Source organism: Centroberyx affinis, unplaced genomic scaffold (assembly GCF_046629955.1).
Source record: "Centroberyx affinis isolate AG114_WGS23_722 - 3 ecotype Tasmania unplaced genomic scaffold, CSIRO-AGI_Caff_v1 ptg006192l_1, whole genome shotgun sequence".
Classification (NCBI taxonomy): Eukaryota; Metazoa; Chordata; class Actinopteri; order Beryciformes; family Berycidae; genus Centroberyx; species Centroberyx affinis.
Window position 1 is genome coordinate 1 of NW_027283141.1, and position 25369 is coordinate 25369.

A 25369-nucleotide genomic window follows, 5' to 3' on the forward strand; every position below is an offset into this window, starting at 1 on the left:
TTTACTAATGATGTTCATGTTAACTAATATTAATTTATACATTATTTAATAGTCATCTTTATAAACTATTAAATAATGTATAAATCAATACCTTAGTTAACATGAACACCATTAGTAAATTACACATTAGTTAACTGTTAATTAATGGTTAGTTAATGCTTATTAAGCATTAACTAACCATTAATTAACATTAACTAACCCTTATTAAGCATTAACTAACCCTTAACTTAGTGTACCCTTATTGTAAAGTGTTACCAGCAAGACAGAAATATGTCTATTATTCTCCACACAGCTACAGAAAGCAAAGGTAGTCAGAGAAGGTTCAACCAGTCCATTGACTTACATATGCTAACAATGCTAACGGTGCTCAAAGTGGCGACAATAGGACAAAATGACCATAATATATCTTATGGAGGGTTCACTAGACATTGCTGTTGGATCTCTGATTTAATTAGCTAGCTTACTTGTCTTGTTGAAATGTGACTTTATATCAATTTCAGGTCACCATAAGCTGTGCCAGAGACCCATCCATGTTGTTGTAATTCCTACTGGTCACTGACAAAAGTTGATAAAAGTCATAGATTACTAAATGTCCTTTTAAAGCTACTGTGTGACAGATCTGCATGATTAATATGGGTACAATTCTTTTGAACTGGATAACAGACAAAGTTCCATCTAAAACATATTGGCATATGGTCATACTTGAATATGTATCATTGGACTATTTGACATGCATGTTACATCGCAAAGACAATGTATTTCGTAGAACATGGGAGCCTTTTATGTCATATATTGGTTTAGATATCTCTGCTATTCTTACAAGAGGGTTTATGTAGTATGGACCTGTGTGATACCTGCTACTTCGCTATTTGTTATTTTTATTTTTTATTTTATATAATTCCTGAGTGACTTGCCTGTTTGGATGTGTGAGTCTGTGAGCCGAGATGTTCTGTTTTGTTTTGATTTTGTCCCTCTTTTAATTGTTGTTTTTGTTGATGTGTGTTGCTTCAACACAATCATAATGTTTTCTGAATCAAAAATCACATATATAAAATTACAATTTCAGGTTTGAAAAAGAAATAGAATTCTAAATTAGTAATCTTGATGCTAACAATTCTAATGCTAGACTAGAAAGGGTAATGATGACTGTGAGGACGCTAAGCTAGTGTGTACCTCAGTGACTGTAGTGCCGGTGGAGCTTCCAGCGACAGCCTCGTATGGAGGAGGGGGATCTAAGGGGCAGAAGACTTCTACCCCTTTAATCCGAGCCCCATAGATGTGAGGTAGGGGGATCACACTGTCCCCGAACATCCTGAAAGACACAAGCCAGACAACACACAACTAATGAGTCCAAGTTATTGTATCATAGAACACTCCCACTACCCAGTTACCATCAACCCTGTTAAAAAAAACTGGTAACACTTTACAATAAGGGTACATTAATTAGTTTAATAATTTTAATTCTGAAAGATGAGTAGAGGAGAAAAGCGTGTGGACCGGATTCATCAATATGCAGAAGTATAGCTTTGGTATTTTCTCACTATGTGGACGAATGTAAAGCTATTTTTTTTCTTTCCTGAGCCAATACACCAGAAAACAACCAATATCAGCTTTATTTCTCATTATTTCAATGTACTATATGAGGGCACACACGAGAAAGCTGATTGCAATGATGGGATGATGGTAACTACAAAAGCAAATGTGTAAAAACATGAGTGAGATGAAACGATGGTGCGAGTGAGTGGTGGTGTTACCGGCGAGCCAGGCGTGGTGTGTATGAGTAGAAGGTGGAGAAGTAGGAGGGGGGAGGGGCTGGAGCCACAAACTCGTCTGGGTCCGGGGCCTGAGTCGGCTCCTCCCCTTCCTCCACCGTGGCCCTGGGCTCATCCTGTCACAGAACAGCGATGAGTTCCATCATAAATCAACAATCAGTAGCAGTAGCAAAACAAACCCGACCCCTAAATATGACAGATGGAGTATGAGGAGGAGCGGCTGTATCTTCTTAGATCTTAGTTCAGGTAGACTACAGCTGGAGCTTTTTTAAGGATTTATGAATGTAGTTTGATTTACCCTACCATAGGTAACATGGTTCAGGTAGACTAGAACTTATACTGAATATCTACATGGCTTTCTTTTGAGGTCTGGGAAAACGAATCTTAACAAGTAAAGAGAAGGAAATGTACACAGACTTAGAATGTTTCTGGGAATACATTTGCCCACTGAACTGCAGAGTGCTTATTGGTTAGATTGTGGGTTTCTGTTTTGGTTGTTTGGTTTTCACCACTAATACAGAGTAGGCAGGTTGGCACTTAACCGACAAACTAATGGCAAAATAAATTCTTAGACAGGAATATTATTTCAATAATGCGGAAGAGGATTAGGGCCACATGTGAAAAATTTATTTGAGTTCTGAGTTTAAAGTCAGAATTCTGAGATTAAAGTCAGAATTCTAACTTTAAACTCAGAATTCTGACTTTATTATCAGGATTCTGACTTTATTATCAGAATTCTGACTTTAATCTCAGAACTCAAATACATTTTTCACATGTGGCCCTAATCCTCTTCCGTACAATAACATGGTCATTGATCTTATCTCATTTTCACTATCACGTCACACGGCATGTGTGCCTTTGCTCTTTTGGCTTTCAGGAGGTTTTAAATCTGAACCACTCATCCATTTCCTCTGAATCCAAGAATCTTACATCTTTCCTCAGCCAACAGCTCAAACGAGAGATGTAGTTTCTCCCTGGACCCAAGCTCAATAAAACAGACAGGGGGCCTACATCAGTAATGCAACACAACTGCCTGGTCTGGAGGTCCTGGTGTTCACAGAGGTATCGTACCATACACGGAGGTCTCGTCGTGAAGATCTGGAGGTATCGCAGGGCGGCGGCCATGAGGCACACCGCTGTGGTCAGAGCGTTCAGAGCGCACAGCGCAAACAAAACTTTCTGGGAGACCAAAGAGACACAATCAGATGAGTTAGTATGGAGGAGAGAGGGCAATTGTATCCTTTGCCCAAATGTATACAAAAAAACAAAGACTTTCTGTGGGACAAGAAGAGACCAAGGATCAATATAAAGAAAATGTGGTCACCAAGGGACATAGGAGGTCTGGCTCTCCCCAATGTAAGGCTATACAATCTTATCGTTTGAAATGTCTAGATTGATTAAGCACTGGAAGGGAACAGACCCAGAGCTGAGATCAAAATCGAACAGGAGCTAATAAGTCCTTTCAAACCTTCGGATGTTCGTTCTCATGGTTCAACTGCTAATAGACATGATTACTCTTCAAACCCAGTACTGGCTCATTCTAAGGTAGGTCTGGAGAGAAGTACACAGGTGTGGTGTGTCGTACTTAAGACAATCACATGCCCCTCTATGGCACAATCCTGCCATACGTATTGGGAAAAAGTCTGTTTACTGGAATCAATGGCTTATAAAAGGGATATACAAGATAAGTGACCTGTACTCGGATGGAGTGTTTATATCTTTTTCTGAATTGGTGCAAAAATATGATTTGGAAAGTAAAGGTATTTTTTGGAAGTACTTACAAATTAGAGACTGTATCACTAGGGCCAATTCATTCAGGGCAAGAATCCAGTGATGGAATTTTTAGAATTACCTTGTATAGCAAACAGGGCAGCTGTGTTTTACAAAACAGGTTACAAAAAGATATTTGTAAAAATCTGAGGATCATTTGGCAGAAGGACCTAGGGTGTGATCTGAGCGATGAGGAGTGGTTAAAAATACTATAAAATACTGGGAAATATATAAAGGAGGCTAGGGGGAAATTTACTCAGTATAAGTAAATACATAGGTTTTATTTTACTCCTTCTAAGCTCCACAGGATGGGCTTGCTGACCAATAATTTATGTTGGAAATGTCAGACAGAAAAAACATCACCTGGCACAAAGACCAGCCAATAGCAGATGGCCAGTGCAGTACCCTACTTTTCACCACTAGATGCCAGGCTTCACCACAGATTTGGGTTTGGGGTTTAGTTACTCTTTAAGGAGGACAGCACCGAAACCGTTTTTGACCAGCTGCTGCCACACAAAACGATGGCAAGGGTTCAACGCAGATTTTACGGTGCCTGCGTTCAAACTCGAGATGCGTGAGAAAAAGGTGGAGGTGCATTGCAAACAGAGATGATGATCCAATACTGAGCACTAAAGCCTATAAACACTCAATCTGATATTGGACACTGCTCAACGCTTTTTGTAGTTTCATTTCCCTCCCTTCAGCAATAAAAGTTCAGCAGCTTCTGTATTTAAAGTACTGAAAAAATAAGTATCTTTGTGAGTTTATTTCATTACTTTTTTTTTGATGTGGTGTGATTTACAATTGAAACCGTAATACTAAAGCTAATATTGGTACATTAGTTTAAATGTAGGTATTGTGACAACACTAATCCCTAACAAAGTGCATCCATATCCATAATCCAAATGGATTATCAACAGCTGTGATTAAGACAAAATTTAGTCTGTATTATTATTGGTGTACAATTGGTCAAGTCAAGAAAAAGTGGTATGGCTTAGAGATGGATAATAAAAACTGAATATTTGGATATTTGTTCATGGGGATCATCACATGAACATCAGATTTTGTAATTTGGCCATTTACATTTTTTTTATATATTGACATGCTCCATTCAAATAATTTTAAAAGACTAAATTACAGTGAGCTCAAAAGGCTGAGTAAGAAGCATACACCAGCCACTAGAGGGCTTCTGCTGTCAGTCAAAAACCCTCTGCCTCTCTCTGCCGTTGTTTTGTACTCGGAAATTTACAAGCTTCTGCCAAAAAACATTAGTTCATCAGAACTGCAACCATAGATGTGAAGGTTGGGTAGGAGTTGATAGAACTGAGGGTTGGTTCATGTTCTTGTTATTGCTTATATGTCTTGTATATTGCTTATATGTCTTGTCCGTCAAATCAGAAACCAGTTCACTCGTACATCTTGGATATGTCACTGTTTGTTGTCTACAACACTGGTGCAAAATCAATAAAAAGATTTGAGAAAGAAAGAACTGCAACCATAGAAACATCTGAAGCTAGCATCTATGGCTACACTGTAGCAGAACTGTAACCATAGCAATGTAACCAGCAGTGACAATGAAAAAGCAATGGGTTTCATGCTCTCTGAATGAATTAAAACATTGGAAAAAATGTTTCTAGATGCCGATGCCATGTTTCAGAATGCCTTCATTGGCCTGAATGGAGTATTCAACAATTCAACAAAGCGGTGTGATGAAGAGATGTGCCCCCCCCCCCACCTTGAGCAGTGTCCTCATGGTGCCACAGGAGTGTGCAGGGTGGAGCAGAAGCAGCTTCTCCTCTGGACACTTGGAGCTGGGGGTGAGGGAGCAGCAGTAACACACATCGCCCGCCTCACTCTGGAACAACACACAGCAGACACACACACACAGATTGCTGCTTTAAAACCTGTTTATATGCATTTACTTATCTTTCATTTAATCATCAATGTCTCAATGCGAGCAAAGGCCGTGAACAAAAAAGACATTCAGAAAATTGACAATGATGATTAATTAATGATTTTTCTATTATCAAAAGAGGAGCATGATATTTGATACCAAAATTGCACTGTGCCAGGTGACTTGTATTGACACACCCCTCTAGTGCAGTGGTTCTCAACGTGGGGTCCGGGGACCACTAGGGGTCCTTGAGGAGGTCCCCACTAAACTTCTGCATTATTTAATTTACAAGAAGTTAACACAGTTGGAGAATGTAGAAGAATGACTGTTTTGATCATAGTTTCTCTGTTATCTCTCTACCTACAATACAGATAGTCATGGAAGTCTGGACAAAATCATATCTAATAATAAAAATATTCTCAGATTTGGACCTGAGAGACAAAAGAGACACAGGCAGGAAAAAATCTGCTTGCGTCCAACAAAATTGCCACTTCACCAGTGCAAGGTCACTAGGCATGATCTTCACCAGCATGAAAATAGGACCCTAAGTATAAGCACACCAACATGCTTGCAGGCACATACACACATTCACTCAAACACACACACACACGCACACACAGGGCTCTGTTGACACAGCAGTGTGCATGACAATGCATGACAGTGTCTATTCTTATACTGTTAACACCTTCACTGACAGGAAAGGAGAGAAGGATGGATGGAGGGAGAGAGGAAAAGGCTGAAGTGAAAAACAACAGAAAAGGCACTGAAGAGAGAAAGCCACTAGGTGAGAAGGGAAAGGACAGAGATTCAGAACAACAGTGAAACAGGTTATATGGTATTGTACATTACAAGTAGGGCTGGGCGATATGGTTGAAATCAATATCATGATAATCATAAGGATTTTTCTCGATATCCATATATATCACGATATGGTTCATGTATGCAAAATCACGTTAAATAATCAAATTAATGTTCATCTAATTGAATTGAATGGTAATGTTAGGTGTGATTAGGGTTGCAAAATTCCGGGAATTTTCAAAGTTGGAAACTTTCCATGGGAATTAACGGGAATTTATGGGAATTAACGGGAATTTATGGGAATTTACGGGAATAAACCAGGAATTTACTAAATTGAAGGTATGCTCTTAATAGGGAACTTAAATATAGTTGGGGAAAATATATTTTAGCATAATCCTGACTAAAACAACCAGATATCATGCAAGTACAGTTGAATATCTATGCTATTCCTCAATCACATGCACACATAGCACACTGCTTACTGCAGGGCTATTGAGACCACGCCCCCTACATGCACTGTGCATTCCTGTGCATTTTTGTTAATTTTTGAATGGGTTGGGTCGGGGGGATGAGTAATATTTAACTCAACATTCATGTTTTTGTTCTTCAATTAAAGAATTGATTGTTCAATAAAATATTTAACACTTGATAAAGTTCTACTTACAAATAAATCTGTTTTAATTGTATTATTTTGGATGGATGTCTGCTTATAACAAAACAAATATTTATGCTTGGATATGATACCTTTCCATTAAATTACCCTCAATTCCCAGTTAATTCCCATAAATTCCCATAAATTCCCATAAATTCCCATAATTCCCATGGAAAGTTTCCAATTTGGAATATTTCCAAAATTCCCCAGCTTAACTTCCCATGGAGATTTACCGGAAACTTTCCAGAAATTTACCGGAAATCTTCCACCCCTTTGCAACCCTAGGTGTGATGTCAAACAAAACAGAAATATTCAAATAATATTCCTACCATACCTCATTTTATGAGAGTTTTTAAGTAAAATTTGCTTGTCATCATCAATTCAGACAGCAGGAATGTGTGTCACGATGTCAAAATATCTTCATATCATCACGATATGATTCCACTGAAAGACGATAAACGATAATACAGAATTATCGCCCAGCCCTATTTACAAGTGTATTGTCTTTTGCCAGGTTTTCTCATTATTATTATTATGATATTTCTCTTTTCTTGTTATCATAATTCAGATTTTTTCTCATTGTTATGAGAATTTGAACAGGTATTGGCTGGTGTTTGTGCCAGGTGATGTCACCTTCCATAGAGTACAACAGGTGGTGACATCACCTGGCACAAAGACCAGCCAATAGCAGATGAACAGTGCAGTACCCTACTTTTACCATTAGGTGTCAGGCTTCACCAAAGATTTGGGTTTGGGGTTTAGTTAGTCTTTAATGTATCCTTATTGTAAAGTGTTACCAATATGTTTTAGTACTAAATACATTTCTTTGTACCATGAAGATTTTATACCTGCCCATGCCTCGATATGAGTTATGAATTCCGAAAATTAAATGAACAATAAGAACTGAAAGTGGGCATCCATCTTGCCTCCGTCTATTTATATTTATATGAAATAATAATAGGACCCCTGGGATGAACAGGGGTAGAGGTAATTGGTTTAACATGTTGCTGATGAGTTCCCACTAAAGGAGGAAGAGAAGGGAGAACAACAAATGACCCGGCCAAAACAAACACACACACGTAGACACACACACACACACACACACACACACACACACATACACAGATGCCCGTCTCACCAGTTGACAGTTGGTCATGCTGGAAACAAGCTGGGCTCCCTGGCAGCAGAGGATGAAGCCGGCCAGGTTGAGGAGCACACACACCACCGACAGCAGCACAAACACATTGACCTGGAGTGGGGGGTGGAGGGGTGGAGGGGTGGAGGGGGGGGGGGGGTCATAGTGGAAGAAATAGGGAATGGGAGAGGGAGGAAGGAAGGAGAGATGGATTATTGTAATTTTAATACTTTTCCAGTTCTATAGCTTTTTGGATGTACATATAACACTATAGTTAGAATCAGTGGACATGATATAATCAAATGGTGATTGGTACAGTTGATTAGATTAGATTAGAGTAGTAAATTTAGATTAGATGAAACTTTAATGCCCCCCATGGGGAAATTGGGTCGTCGCAGGCAGCAATTCCAACACTGGAACATATTAAGTAGGAATGTGTAAATGAAAAACTATTAAAAAAAAAACTAAAAAAAACAAATCCAGCATTAACAGCTTGTGAAATAGCAGCAGTGGTATCAGAGGCAACAGAATGTAATAAGACAGAAAGACAAGTGAGATTTGTACATTATGAAAAAGGTGGAGAATTATAAAATATATATATATATATATCAGTATACATGGAGAATAACAATATACAAGCATGGGACATGGCTACAGGGGCGTATGCACATCAATGGAACAGAAGTACAAAAGTGACAAGGCGTGTAGGCGTGTGTTGAGAGAACTACCTTCCAAATATATGAACTTTATTTTTCAGATAATATGTACTGGAGTAGATTTGTACGTCAAAACAAATCTGAGAACCTATAAACAGCCAACACCCAGATACAGAGAGAGAGAGAGAGGAGAGAGGGAACGAGATAAGAGAAAGAGGGAGTAGCTGTACTAAGAGAGAGAGATAAAAACATCCATGAGTCATCCATGACTTATATGCTGCATACAACACGGTACAACAAACTACAGGCAACCGACAAAACAATAAAATAAGTTTTATTCAGTGGTGGAAGAAGTACTGAGATCTTTTACTTAAGTAAAAGTAGCAATACAACAATGTAAAGATACTCCATTACAAGTAAAAGTCCTGCATTCAAAATCTTACTTAAGTAAAAGTACATAAGTATTGGCAGCAAAATGTACTTAGAGTATCAAAGTAAACGTACTCATTATGCAAACTGTCCCCATTTAGAGAGTTATATTTTTCATAAATTATTGGAATATTAATACTGATTTATTGACATACATGTACATCATAGTTTCACTGTTATCTCTCTACCTACAATACAGATAGTCATGGGATTCTGGACAAAATCATATCAAACAATAAAAAATATTCTCAGATTTGGGTCTGACAGACAAAATCTCATCAAATGGGGGTCCGTGGCTCTAATGTGGACAAAATCAGGGCTCCTTCATATGAAAAGCTTGAGAATCACTGTTATAAGGTAACGTATAAGGTAATAAATCTCAGATAATAACTTGTCAACTTGTCAAAGTGTCTAAATGAAGCAAAAATGTAATAAAAACCTGTCCATGTTATAAACTTCCAGATAATGTAATAACATCTTCTGAATGCTAAAAAAAAAAAGTTGCACCCCTTATAATGTCATAATTGCTGGTTAATGTCATTATGTATTATATTATCAGGAGAAAAATATCAAAACTTAAGGTTTGATTCAGTTTTTATCTTATTCCTTATTAGAGGTTATTACAAATGCCTTGTCAATTTCCACCACATCACTGATCCATGTGATTGATTATGCCTGACAGCCTAGCAGGTTTCATAATATTCTAATCACTCAATTTCACAACCATTAATGAGTGAATGACTGCATGAACAACAAGGTTAACTCATCTTTTCCAGGTACCATGAGAGGCCATCTTTGGTTTGGGTGTCTTGTGACATGGAAGAAGCTACTGTTGGCGAGCCTTGTGGCAACCGATCTATGACCTCCACCAACATGGACACAAACATTTAGACAGAGGGAGAGGGAGAGAGAGACTTTGCTGACTGAATGACAGCCAGGAAAATCCCATGAGTCAATTGTTTAACAGACTCTATGTTTGTGTGTGTGTGTCATCCTGAATCTGGGTAGGAGTAGATATCATTGAGACACAATGATATAAACCAGTGGTTCTCAACGTGGGGTCCGGGGCCCACCAGGGGTCCTTGAAGGGAGTTCCAGGGGGTCCCCAGCAAACTGAAGAATCGTTAAACTTCACCATTACTCATTTACAAGAAGTTAATTAGAGAATGTAGAAGAATGACTGTTTTGATCATAGTTTCTCTGTTATCTTTCTACCTACAATACAAATAGTCATGGAATTCTGGACAAAATCATATCTAACAAAACAAATATTCTCAGATTTGGACGAAACTAGGGGTCCTTGATATGAAAAAGGTTGAGAATCACTGATATACACCATATAAATCAGGGCTTCTCAAGCGTTTTCATGTCACATAGACCCACATTAGACCACAGACCCACATTTGATCCGGTTTAGTCCCAGGGACCCATGTGGGAAGACTTTAGTTGTTGATTTAGTATTGAACTGTAGAGCTGTCTATTCTATATATAGGGAGATACTAGTGGTGAGAGTTCTCTCGCATTCAGGATACAATAAAAACACTCCCCGGGCAAAACTATCCCAACCTGTTACAGGGCAATTCAAAAGATAATCCTTCTTTCCTTCTCTTAAAGAACAGGATAGAAATAGCAACAAACTGACACTCGACACTCCCAAAACAGGCTTGGGTCCAGGCGTCTTTCCTATACAAACAGTGTTGCATTTCTCTTTGGCTTGCTTGGTAAACAACATCAGCCAACCCCAACCCCCCATGACACAGCAACAAAGGTCCCAGGCCGGATTCAAACCCAGGTCAGTGTGGTTGCGTGTTCTGCACCTCAGCCAACTGAAGACTAAATTTAGAGGCTTTGCAGTTGTGTCACCACATCTGGCTCCATTATGGAGGTCCACTGGACAATTGGCTGTGCAAAGAAAAACAGAATTCTGAGAAAAGATCTCAGGATCTCAGGAAATCTGGGCGGAGATGATGTCTGCTTGTAGAGGTGCATTTCACGTGCACACTGGTGGATTATGAGTGTCTTAGCAGCATTTTAAGAACATGTATGATTTTAGTTCAACTGTGTGACAACTGTCACAACTGTGACTGTCGACTCTGGAGAAATAACGCAGTGTCAAGCAGATCAGAGTGGACTTTCCACCTGAACAATCCTAAAGTCCTAAGGTACCTACACAAAGTCGACAAACGAATGGCAATACCATGACATACGTATTACTCAAGGACGCTAGTACCTCCCACTGTCAAACCAAAACGGAAATAAAACTGGATTAAATTAAAACAGCTGTGTCATGTTGGCCTTCCGCCTGGATTTATCAAGATCTTTTTTCAGAATGATGAGAAAATATGCAATTTGAATTTTTTTTTTTTTTTTTTTCCCCAGGTGAATGGAATATGCTTCCATACAAATCAGTGATGTTACAAGCAAAAGTGAATAATCTGATAAGGTAACATAAAGGTTACGGTTACACAGTAAACTGTCTTGTCTTTAGCTCTAGTCTCTACTCCAAAACACTCTGAGTTGTAGCTTGAGGAGTCAGCTCAGTTAACCTGAACAAACTGTTAGCTAGCTAACTAGCCAGCAGGCTAATTAAGCAAAGCAACTAATGTTAATGTTAACATGCGACTACTAGCTACTACTAACACTAGCTTCTACTTGATACTTTAGCTAGTGTGCTAATCAGATTTGTTCATTGTTCATGATGACCAAAATACTTTACTGAATACAATTGTATTGCTTGGCAAACTTTACATATTTAATACTCCAAATAAACAGTTATCATTGGCTTAATTTATTTCCCTCCTCAAACATCACTATTTGTTGGAAAGGCTTATTATGAGAGGGAAAGGTAAGGGGCTTGCCTTTACTGGTAAAGGGGAAAGCTATCAGTTATAAAGGCATGGGATTCTGAGCTTTTATATGTCCTGTTTTTGTATTCTTCTGTTCCTGTTTTTCAATTTTTTTTGACTTTTGTATTGGCTTTATTTATAAAAACTGTAAATGGAGTGTATAATACTTTATGTTCTGTTCTTTTATGTAACTTTATATGTTTTATTTATGTATAAGCTTATATGACTATACCTGCATTTGTTTATATCAGTTAGACTTTCTCTACCTTTTTTCTTCATAACTGGGCTGTGATCTCCATTCTGTCTAGTTAATATACTTTGTTTTACATTTGTTATGTTAACAGTAATTTTCTTCTCTTTTCTGTCATTTCTGTGTTTTTGTGTTGTATTATTATTTTTGTTAAGTAAATAAATAATAAAAATGTTTTTGTTAACATGCGACTACTAGCTACTACTAACACTAGCTTCTACGTGATACTTTAGCTAGTGTGCTAATCAGATTTGTTAACGTGTTAGCTAGCTAACAAGCATCATTATCTAAACAAAATCAATAAGATGTATCAGTGATGAAATGATCAGCTCCCAGTCAAAAACAGCACAGAAATTAACAATGTCTATTCAATTCTGTTGAGACAGCCATGTTTTATGTTTAGAAATGCAATCAGCTGTTCACAATCACTGTTGCAGTGGACCTCAAATATGGCCACCATGATGGTGTAATACGTCTCTATAGATAAGAATGGTGTGACATTTCAAACAGGCCACACCCACAAAGTGCGGTAAAAGTGATATTCCCCGCTGTATTTCTATGGTCAAAACAAAAAAATCGACATTTTCTGTGGTTGCTTTTTTTGTATTCTGATAATTTATGTGAAATGTATATGGTGTAAATAATTTGTCATTACCATTTCACAGTTATCAAAGAACTGCATTATCATTAAAATGTTTTTTTTCTGGAAGTCACAAAATGCTAACAAGCTAGCAAACTTTGTGTTCGCAGTCGTGTTCGCATTTTGACACTTCAAGAAAAAACATTTTAATGATCACGCTTATATACGTTTGACAGCCATGAAAAGGTAATGTCAAAATTATTTACACCAAATACATTTCACAAAAATTATTAGAACACAGAAAAATCAACCACAGAAAATGTTGATTTACCACACTTTGCAGGCTTAACCTTTATGCCACGTCATCGCCATTCTTATCGATTAAACTGATATTTGAATGACACACTTAATAAAACTGTTTATAAGACAATAAAAATAATGGTAATTGTCTAGTTTCTCAAAAGCTTCTTAGCAGTAACATCAGCTTGGGCCATTGTAAGTCAGTAGGGTTGGGAAAATGATTAGGAAAACACATTAGTGGGGAATAACAAAGTAAAATTTATGGAAGTATTAACGGACTCATTTAATTACCATTTTAATAATTGTTTTATTGTGTTTTATTAATTGTGTCATTTAAATGTCACTTTTATTAATGGCCTTTTTAATGAATCAATAATTATCATCCACTAAACTAGTCTACATTGGCATAGAAAAACCAGACAAATACACTGCACACAGAGGCATACACACACACACACCCACAAGACACAAACATTCAAACACAGTCATGCATTTTTGCTGCAATCAGATTTTTGGGATTCTCAGACAAATGCCTATCTATTTGGGGCAAAGAGAACTCCTGTTGCGGGTGTCATTCCACAAATGCTTCGGCCAGTACTGGGCCATTGGTCCCTGCTCCTTCTTCATTCTCAGCACCCTCTGATTCTACTACAGCCACCTTGATCAGCAGGGACTGTTACTAGGGATCTCTCCCTGCCCCGGCAACAGGTCCCAAGAGTGTCCGAATCCAGGACCTATCCCCACGAATCCCCACTATTCTGGACAGTCATCCGAGCTTGGACACCGTCCTTATTCACACTGGCACAAATATGTGACCAGCTTTCTGAAAAACTTTTAGTGACTTGATTTCTTTCCTCCTTCCTACACAATGAAAGGGAGCAGAGTGCTGGTCACGACTGTCTTCTCCGTTTTCTCGAAAGTTCCTCTCATAGACGATTGTAATGTATTCTGGGCCAGGCCATCTCTTCTCGAACACGACAGCCTTCACCCCAATCGAACTGGCTCTCAGCTACTGTTGGACAATATGCTTTCTGTACGATGTGACAGGTTTGTTCAGTAGGTAATGACACACCCCCTCCACTATCTCAAGTAAAATACCTAGATCAGACCAGTTCCTACCACATTCCTGACCAAGATCTAAGGTTTACAAGTCTTCCACTCATACTTTTAACAGAAAGAATCTCATACCCCTGTTCCACCAACATGGAATGGGTTCTGTTCCAGTTCGCGCACCTAATTTTGAACCGTTCTGAGCATTTTGACCAAAAATAAATAGGTTCGGAACCCGAAAAGTTGGTTCCCAGCTGGAACCAAAAAATAGCTGGTTTTCAAGTGCGATCCATGACAACATCTGTGGGCGTGTCATATTCTACAGGTTGGGAAGTAATTGCACGTAATAGTCGTCTACGTCTTCTTATCATTAATAGTTGGTGCATGCTTGTTTTTTCGATAAAAGGCAACACCCTCCGTTGATAACACATCCTTGATTACAATGATTCCGCTCAAAACTGGTGGACACGCGGGCTGGTTCACTAGATAGCACCGAGGTTCCAAGAATCCTGAACGGAACCGGTTCAAGAACCACAGCTAATTTGGTGGAAAAGGAGTGTCACTGTCAGTCTGCTTTTCACCTAATGCCTCCACAGCCACAGAACCAGAGCTAGCCTAGTCAATCTGCTTCCAGTAAGGTGCAGAACAAATATAGGCTAATGTTCATTTGCATTCCTAGGGCCTCATGAATGGAATAAGCTGCCATAGGCCATCAAAGAGGCTCTAAACCTAAACAACTGTAAAGCTAAAGTTAAAAGGTGGTTCCTAGAAAAGGTCCTAGAGTAAGTGGACAGGTCAGAGGGACGTTGCAATAATGTGTACTTCTATATTTTTAATCTGCTTTGTCAACCAGATTGTAACAGAGATGTATTGTAAGGATTTTAGATGATTTTTACCATGGAACTGTGTGTGTACTGTACGTCTAAGAGCAAGGACCACAATGGAAATAAGTCTGTGACTTTTTGTGTATTCCTTGATGATTTTAAAATGCATGTATAATGTACAATATATTTTAATCAATTGTCAAACTAAACTAAACTAAATCTACCTTGTCGATTGGGTTTTCTTAACGTGAGGTGCTTTTTTAACAAATCTTTTATTTGAAATGACTTTATCACGACTAACGACCTGAACTTTTTCATGATTTCTGAATCCTGGCTTTGTCAGTCTGATATTGTACCTCTCATAGAAACGTCTCCCCCAGGCTACTCACATTTCAACCAGCCCAGACTAACGTGTCGTGGGGGAGGGGTAGCAGCAGTCCTTAAAGACAGCTTCTCACACGTTACTATTGGGACTTTTACCTCGTTTGAAGTGTTGCCATACCTTATACAAGGTCAATTTCTGATTTTGTGCATTTTAGTTTATAGGCCCCCTAAATCTTCAGCAGGGTTTATTAGTGAGTTTTCAGAGCTGCTGTGCTCTGCATTGTGATGCATTAATATGATAATATTTTGATACTGGGTGTTGCCCTGAAAATTCTTTAGCTGCTGAGTTTTTCAAGTTCAATGAATCTTTTAATCTGTTCCGTACTCTCACTGGGCCGACTCATCACAAGGGACACACTTTAGACCTTGTCCTTTCTAATGGTTTGCCTTTGAATACCTCTACATGAGACTTTGAATAATCTCATGTAGAGAATTTGGGGTCACTGATAATACATGCATTATGTTATTATTACATGCTCTGAATCTCTTCCAGTGGCAAACAAAACCTGGTATGGTCTTGCATTTTTAATGCTACCTCTGCTGCTATGTTTTCTGAGGGCTTTGTCTCCACTGCCTTTTAGATCTGTCCCTCTATGGATACTGATGAAAAATTTGCCTAAACGGTTCTGCTCCAGTATAAAAGCCTAAAATTGTTTCTCTGCCTTTTCCAACCCGAGGATATTCGTGCCTTCCAGAGAGACTGCCATAAGGCAGAGCGTAGGTGGAGGGCCTCAAAGGTTAGCGTTCATCTTGACTTCAAAACTTTGCTAGAGCACAATTCTCCAACCTCATTGGACGAAATCGACATAACTCCGGGGATATTTTTAATGTCATTAGTCATACCACAGATGCTCCCCCTGTATCGGTACTGAACCTTCCCCAGAAAAGTGTGAGGAATTTCTAAATTATCTTGTTGATAAGGTTCATACAATTAAAATTCATATTAGTGCACCAGCTCATACTGTAACTGTTCGAATGAAAACTGCTGTTTCCTTTGAGTCATTTGACACGATTTCTGCAGAATGCCTGACTAAAATTATTGCCAGGACAAAGCCCTCCTCCTGCCCCCTTGATATATTGCCTAGCAGATTCCTTAAAGAAATATTTGCATCTGTTAGTCCATACATTTGATCTATTATCAATAGCTCACTAGCCAATGAAAAACTGCAATTGTCCAACCACTTCTCAAGGATTAATAGTTCCGACTTGTTTTTACTATTTGAGAATATCTCTAAAATTAAGTGAATTTGTTCTTTTTCTGACTTGGAAAAAGTTGTTTTCAGCCTGTTCTGACAACTCTTCCCTGGACTGTAAAGCTCTTTCTAGTCTGCAACTATTTTGAGAATACAGAAGCAATGCTTTTAACAAGAACTACAACAAGATACCATATAACTCCCATTTTAGGTGCCTCAAATTTACTTCAAATTGAATGCAGAATTGAGTTTAAGGTTGCACTGATTACTTTTCAAATTGCTTGAGCCTGACCTGTGCTTGTATAAAGAGCTTTTACCTGCCTATGTACAGAAGTGTATTCTTAGATCTTCAGACAAAGCCTTGTCTGTCAAATCTTGGCTTTCTAGTAATCTTGCCAAGACATTCACAGCTAGCAAGTGTGGAGCTAGCACTACACTAGTTTTCAGTTATTATTAATAGTATTATTACCTCCGCCAAGGAGGTTATGTTTTCGGTGCCGTTTGTTTGTTTGTTTGTTTGTCAGTTAGCAGGATTACGGAAAAACTACTGGCCCGATTTTCATGAAACTTGGTGGAAGGGTGTAGCATGGGCCAAGGAAGAACCCATTACATTTTGGAGGGGATCTGGATCCGACTCACGAACAAGCAATAATAGCACGAACCTTGGCGGATGTCTGCGCTCTCCGAGTGCCCTTCTAGTTATTATTATTATTAGCAACAGTAGTAGCAGTACAGTATTCCTGGAATGTCAGACAGCTTATCTTGTGCAGGTGATGATTGATCCAAACCACTGATTCCACCTTCTATCCCATACATTTGGTTTGAAGTTTTGTCTGTTTAACTCTGATTATTCACTTTAGGACAGATTGGTCAAGAAATAGTCGAGATATTTGTGGCAACTTCCCATGACACAGTGAGGCCTGCGGAGTCAACAGATGATTGTATTGGACTGGCTGGCGCCAACTTTCCTCTTATCTGAGGATGTTGCTTAGAAAAGAGGAAATGTTTCTGTCATCTGTGGGAGCTTATATAGACAGATGTGTTTCCTTCTAAATTATGTCCAGTGAGTTGAATTGGCCACAGGTGGACTCCAATCAAGTTGTAGAGAATCTCAAGGACATTCAAAGGAATTTGGATGCCCCAATCAGTTTGGAGTCGCTCCCAAGGGAGGACTCAAAATACTTAATTTCATTTTAATTAATTTGTGCCAATCTGTAAATTAAAAAATCCAATTTGACATTATGGGTTATTTATCAGCAGTGGTGGAAGAAGTACTCTGATCCTTTACTTAAGTAAAAGTACCAATACAGCAATGTATATGATATTTTATTATATATGACATCATTAGATTATTAATACTGAAGCATCAGTGTGTAAGCAGCATGTTACTGTTGTAGCTGCTGGAGGTGGAGCTAGTTTGAACTACTTTATATACAGTTAGCTAGTTTAGTCCAGTGGTTCCCAACCTAGGGGTCGGGCCCCTCCAAAGGGTCACCAGATAAATCTGAGGGGTCGTGAGATGATTAATGGGAGAGGAAAGAAGAAAAAACAAAGTTCTGATACACATACCTGTTTTCAGTTTTTGGACTTTTTCTCTAATCTTTGATTTTTGCTGAAATATTGGATCATTTGAACATTTATTGAAATGAAACCATGTGAGGTTTAGAGGGAAAAATCACTATTTGGTGGAGCTGTTAACAACTCATAGACATCTGAAATGTGACCCGACTACACACTGCTTTTTGTAAGACGTCAAAAGCCAAAAAGGTTGGAAACCACTGGTTTCATCTTTAACAATGTGTTGTATTTTAAAAGCTTGTTATATTATCCATTGTGTCAAATCTCCATCTGAAAAGTAACTAAAGCTGTCAAATAAATGTAGTGGAGTAGAAAGTACAATATTTCCCTCTGAAATGTAGTGGAGTGGAAGTATAAAGTAGCATCAAAAGGAAATACTCAAGTAAAGTACAAGTACCTCAAAATTGTACTTAAGTACAGTACTTGAGTAAATGTACTTAGTTACTTTCCACCACTGTTTATCAGTGATAAAAATCCTAATTTAATCCATTTTGAGTTGAGGCTGTAACAGTAACAGCACCAAATGCAGAAAAGTCAAGGGAGCTGAATACTTTTTGAAGACACTGAGTGTTATAAAAATAAATTACAATGGTAGCACCGCCACTGGTAAAATGAAAGACTTTCCCTAGGACACTGATGGAATTGTACTTTACAAAACTGCAACCTATTTAAAATGTTAAAGAAATGAACAAAATCATATTTCACTACTAATTTAGAGTTAATCTAAGTATCAAGTCCTTCATAAGGGCAAGTACTTCAGTTTAACACACCTTTCTGTTTTCATATAAGAGATTCACGCAAACCACAGTTAGGATTTAATTCAAGTATCCATAACCTATTCTTAAATTGTCATGATGTCAGCGTCACAGCAAAAACAACATAGTATAATGAATACTAATCACTGCTTTATGGAAGGTAGAAAAATCCTTTCCCTTACCAGCAGCAGCATAGGCCTCCTCCATGTTGTTAAGCCTACGATACCCGATAGAATCACCTGGAAACACATGTAGGAGAGTGATTAGAGAAGTTCACGTGTCTGCCCACGTGTACACATGCAAACACACAATTATACAAACATATAGGCTAGATGAGTGCAGGGTGTGGAATTCATAAACTGATGGTGAATGCTCTTCCTTCCTTTTTTGGCTTGGGGCTTCCGTACCAGTGAATGTATACATTTACCATTTTCCCACACTACCGTAGCATATACATTTCTCTTTGTTTATCACTTTACGTCTCTGTCTCAACTTGAAATTAAAAGATGCTTTATTGGCATCACTGCCTAGAAATTAATCTTGCCAAAGCTGCCGATACAGAGAAATGATTAGGCCACTGATTGATTAGTTATTTATTATATTAGTTATATTAGTTATTTATTATATTGTTTATTATTAATTATACTATTACCGCGACTACTGCTACTGTGACTACTACTACTGACACTGATACTACTACTACTGATACTGCAACTACTACTGCTATTACTACTACTGCTACTACTACTACTACTACTGATACTACTACTACTACTACTGATACTACTACTACTACTACTGATAATGCAACTACTACTGCTATTACTACTACTGATACTACTGATAATACACCTACTACTGCTACTACTACTACTGCTGCTGCTACTACTAGTACTACTACTGATACTACTACTACTACTACTGATACTATAAATACTACTGCTATTACTACTACTACTACTATTGATACTACTGATAATACACCTACTACTGCTATTACTACTACTGCTACTACTACTGCTGCTGCTACTACTGCTACTACTACTTATACTACTACTACTACAACTACTGATAATACAAATACTACTGCTATTACTACTACTACTACTGATACTACAACTACTACTACTATTACTACTACTACTACTACTGCTATTACTACTACTACTACTGATACTACTACTACTAATACTGATACTAGAACTACTGATACTGCAACTACTACTGCTATGACTACTACTACTACTGATACTACTGATAATACACCTACTACTGCTGCTACTACTACTGCTACTACTAGTACTACTACTGATACTACTACTACTACTGCTACTGCTGCTACTACTACTGCTGCTACTACTACTACTACTGATACTACTACTACTGATACTACTACTACTACAACTACTGATAATACAAATACTACTGCTATTACTACTACTACTACTGCTATTACTACTGATACTACAACTACTACTACTATTACTACTACTACTACTGCTATTACTACTACTACTACTGATACTACTACTACTACTACTACTACTGATACTAGAACTACTGATACTACAACTACTACTGTTATTACTACTACTGCTGCTACTGCTACTGTATTTTGCTAATGCTTCTACTACTATCAGTAGTAGCAGTGTCAATAGTAGTATTGACACTGCTGCTAGTACTGATACTACTAGTACTATTGATACTACTGATACTACCTGATGCTGATCCCACTAGCAGTGATACCGCTGCTGCTACCACTCATTCATTTAAAAACATATATTGTACTAAAACACCATTTCTACTACTACTACTAAGGAATATTGCCAATCATTTTTTCACATAAGCCTGTATCTTTCTGTCTCCCCCTCTGGTAGTCAGACTAATGGAGTTGTTATTTAGCGTTTCCTGACCTCCAACTCTATTATGGGCGCGAAAAAAGCTGGCACATCACAGATTGTTAAAATAAATCTGGCACGGAAAGCGGCAAAACAGAAACATACACTCTCTATATATATATATATACTGTAAGCATGCAAGAATGCCAAATTCCTCTATCTTTATTTTACTTCTCTTTCCACAAAAACACACACACGCACACACACACACACACACACACACACACACACACTGTGCTGTGCTCCCATAAGATCTTGTCGGTCTAAAATTGGAAAGAGCAGGAGGTGCATTAGCCCTTCCAGAAATAAACAGTCCTATAAACATTTGGGTCAGAGTTAAAATGAAACATTCTTTTCTTGACGCTCCGCTTTAATTATTGCCACCGCTTCCTCATCGACTTAAGTTTGTAAAGCAATACTTGTGTTGTTTTGTTCCCACCACGATCAAATTATTTAGAAGGCCGATGATCCCCGTGCATGTTGTGAAACTTGATTACGGCTACAATGACCCTGTTACAGAATGTTCTACTAAGATGGGTTTGGTGAGATAGAAGTTGCCCACAAGTTGGCCTGTAACTCACACAAATAGAAACAGTCACATTTTCACAATGGGTGTTGAAAGGTCTTGAATCTCCAATGGGTGGGGAGTTTTTGCTCCAAAACAGAGCATGTGCTGGAAAGTGAGTTTTGAAAGCCAAACAATCTCAGCAGCTGGCCCGGTAATGGTTGAGTCACTGGTATTGACCAACAACTCTGTGACAACCCCCTCAGATACGTTACTGTCATTTTTTGGTATGGGGTATAGTAAAGATCTTGCACCTTTAACACGCTAATTGGCTGTTAAAGTCACACTTAGTGCTCCAGGTCCTACCGATGTCACCTTCCTCCTCCAAGACTCCCATCCTCTCCTCTAGCCAAAAAATGTGAAGGGTTTTTGGTTTGTGCCGGAGAGTGATGGGCCTGTTGTTTTCCTGATGAAAAGCACAGCGGGGCTTATGGGAATGGAGTATGGAGTGTTGTTCCAAAAACGTTCCTCACGTGTCCTCATCGACACTCTCAGACTTTCTCTGCATTGGCTTTTATTACTCCATCCTCCATGCAGCGCACAGCCCATGCAGGCAAATGCTAATGCGTTCCTCATGTGCAGCTGTGCGTCTCTGGGAACGGTTACATGCCGCACAATACACAGTTTACTACGAATAAACGGATTGGAGGGAAAATCCCCCGTCAGATATCATCAATCTGTGAGGTTCAATGCATTCCCGGAGTTAGTTTGTGATTAACTTTTTTCGTTGAGCCCACTTTCCCCTCAACCTGCCTTGTCTACTTCTATTAGTGATTTCCTACATTTCCCAGAACCCCCAGAGGCATAAACTTGTTGCTTTCAAACAAAGGTGGACATATGAGTTTACCAACCTTTTTGTGGATGATATGTTGGCCAATTTGATATAAATCCATCAAGTAGGAAAGGGTAACACTAGGGTCACTAAGTTAAGGGTTAGTTAATGCTTAATAAGCATAATTAACAGTTAATTAACAGTTAACTAATGTGTCTGGTAATCATTTACTAATGGTGTTCATGTTAACTAAGGTATTAATTTATACATTATTTAATAGTCATCTTTATAAACTATTAAATAATGTATAATTAATACCTTAGTTAACATGAACACCATTAGTAAATTACACATTAGTTAACTGTTAATTAGTTAATGCTTATCAAGCATTAACTAACCCTTATTAAGCATTAACTAACCCTTAACTTAGTGTACCCTTATTGTAAAGTGTTACCAATATTCCATACTTTTTCCAGACCATGATTTGTTTTGAAGATTTTGTCTGGTGTTCAATATTATTTATGCAGATAGACATCTTGCCCCTGCTAACTAGGTCATATCACTGTATAGATGAAGATTGTTCTTCACAGCGACAAATATCACAATATGTGATATGATTGGCAGGGTTCCTACATGGTTTCCATTTTAAAATTCATTATTTTCCCAGACCCTATGTTCTTGACTGGATTTGATTTTGGTCAATATTTGATATAATGCATGCTGACAGCGGCTGGGTAATAAGAGCGTCCCTCTATCTGAACATTATTCTTCACATCAACAAAAACTGTGGACTCAAAGTGGCTCTACAACAATATAAAAGCTAGAATTATGTGTGTATCGGACCTGAACCGCAACATTTTCCATACTTTTCCAGACATTTTTTCAAATTCCCAAACTATTCAAGACCTGGAAATGATCAAATTCATTTTTAATACTTTTCCAGACCTGCGTAGGAACCCCTACATTGGACAGTGGTTCTCCTGAGCAACACGGTAACCAGATGTGTTATCTCCTCCCAAGCTAATTTCATTTAAGTTGCTGTATATTCGCTTTGTGGTGATTCCGCACCTCCCTGCACAAGTACATCAGTTTCTGGCCACAAAAAGTATTTCCTGGTTGACTTCATGCAGGAATGTTTATTTCCCTTTATGTAGCTTCTATATGTGGATTGGAGACGCATTACATTTACACTTAAGCCCCCTGTTCCGTAAATAGAAGCTGGTGTCGAAATCAGTTGCTTAAGACGTAACATTTCTGGTAAAGTTCCGTATCGACCATATGCGTGAACAATGTCATAACATAAGACATAACAAGACCACACCACTATACAACGGGCTGTAGCATTTTTGATGAAGGATTGGCAAAAATATCAAATTGGAAAGACATGAAAATAAGAGGGGTCCTCAGCGTCCGGGCGGACCAAGAGATTTCGTCTGGCGTCTTCACCCGCCATGTTTTCAAACCGCAGTAACTCCGGTGCAAAGGTTAACCGAAATTTCCGGGAAATGACAACAGAGGAATTTAACGGTATTGCCAGTGTTGTGTGAGTGGTAGCATTACGTTAAAAACAAGCACAGATCCTGTACAGACCCACGGCACGTGCGTTCAATTCTATGCGCTGAAGCACTGCCACATGGTTAAATTACCTAATTCCACTAACGTTACTTAAATCCCACAAGATGACGTCACCTGCCGTTAAAGTTTGTAAGGCAGCAGAAGACGAGTTACTGTCTGCAAATCTACTAACAGTTGGAATGTTTCACTTTTGTTTTCATAAAAGAGACTCTGGATTGAGTTCAGTGCTGCTGGTCTGCTGTCTGTACTAGGGATGGGCATTTCAAGCAAAAATACTATTCGATATTCACTGGGAACTATTCGACCATTCTTCGAAGATCACCCCCCGCACAGACGGTGCGAACTAGGCTAGCCATATCGACGTTAGCTAGCCAGGCTAACTAGCAAGCTAGGCGGACGTTGGCAAAGAGCTAGATAGCTAAGCCAGCTACCTAGTCCGGCTAAATAGCTATGGCTTGATTAGCCCCGAACAGGTGCATTAGAGATCGATTTAGATCCATTTATATACAGACCAACTTTTGATTTTGTGCCTCTGTATGGGAAACACTGCATCTCACAGTCAAAAATGCCCTCTAGAGGCCATCTGATGAAGCGCATCATCTCACTAAGCGTTACCTGACTGACTGACTGACTGCCTGACCTGAATTCGCCTCGTGATGCCCTCGTGATGCCCTCGGCTGCGCTGTGGGAAAAACGGAAAGGCATGTCTTGTGTGAACTACAGAAACTGCAACCTGTACCGAAAAATGTAAGTTTCATGTATGAAAGGGGCTTTTGTTGTTAATGTAGTTTCGACACGCATTGCAATTATAATTTGTTGTTAATGTGGAGGAGGTCTGGATGATCGGATCTTCAATGCATTTACACCAGGATTTTCATTTTTGTGCTATCCAATGACAATCCAATCACCCAGGATGCATGTTAATGCCCGGTGGAAAGGGGTTGTAGGTGTATCAGGTTTCAGTCAGGTTTTGCTACACCAAAGATAATCAGGTTAGTCGATCAAGTTATTGGTGTGCGTGTTATAGGGTTGGGTGATTGGAAAAATACATCAGAGATTGGAAATTGGAACAGGAAATTTCCTTGCAGATATTTTCGCCAATTTTTTTTGTGCTGTGCATGACAAACATAGATAGTTGCCTTGACAAAAGAACACCCCACCCTGACTGTAAAAGACTGAAAGATTCCAAACCAGATTATGAATATGTGTTTATTTTCTTTGAGACCAAAGCCATGGTTCTAACAGGTTCTAACCACATCATGCTGACCAAAAGCGACACTGCGACCAATGTGTAGCAGAATATTATGGGAACATCGCATCATGTGAGTGAAGTTAACAACCTCTAATTATTTTCTTCATGCCATTGCAAACCATGACTTTGCACTGACTTCCTCCCTGCTATAATTTGTTAGCCTACTAGTAAGCTGATGAATTTGACTTTTCAAATGCAATGCAAAATACTTTAATCAAGTTTATTTTACAGTTGCATATTCAACAGAAATGGCATATAGAAAACTTGGATGAGTACATCAGGGATTTGCGGTATACTGTATGTGATAAGGACCAGTTGATAGGAGGATGTACACTGTCACCCAACCCTAGCATGTAAACATAGCCAATAGCATGACTGGTGTTTTGACTGACTGTTTTCACTGAGGTCTTTGGAGGTTCAGATTGCCCTTATCTTTATAGA

General features: G+C 38.6%; 1 protein-coding gene across 1 annotated transcript in view; it reads right to left on the minus strand.

The window, feature by feature from the left end:
* Window positions 1-1750: 1750 nt before the first annotated feature.
* The window catches only part of fam189a2 (family with sequence similarity 189 member A2), a 30442-nt gene continuing 6823 nt past the window's right edge, over window positions 1751-25369 (minus strand). The window contains exons 2-6 of the mRNA XM_071512247.1: window positions 19049-19105; window positions 8025-8135; window positions 5278-5397; window positions 2844-2951; window positions 1751-1888 (exon numbers count right to left, since the gene is read on the minus strand). Coding sequence (XP_071368348.1) covers window positions 1751-1888; window positions 2844-2951; window positions 5278-5397; window positions 8025-8135; window positions 19049-19105 — 534 coding nt within the window. The remainder of the gene's footprint in view (window positions 1889-2843; window positions 2952-5277; window positions 5398-8024; window positions 8136-19048; window positions 19106-25369) is intronic.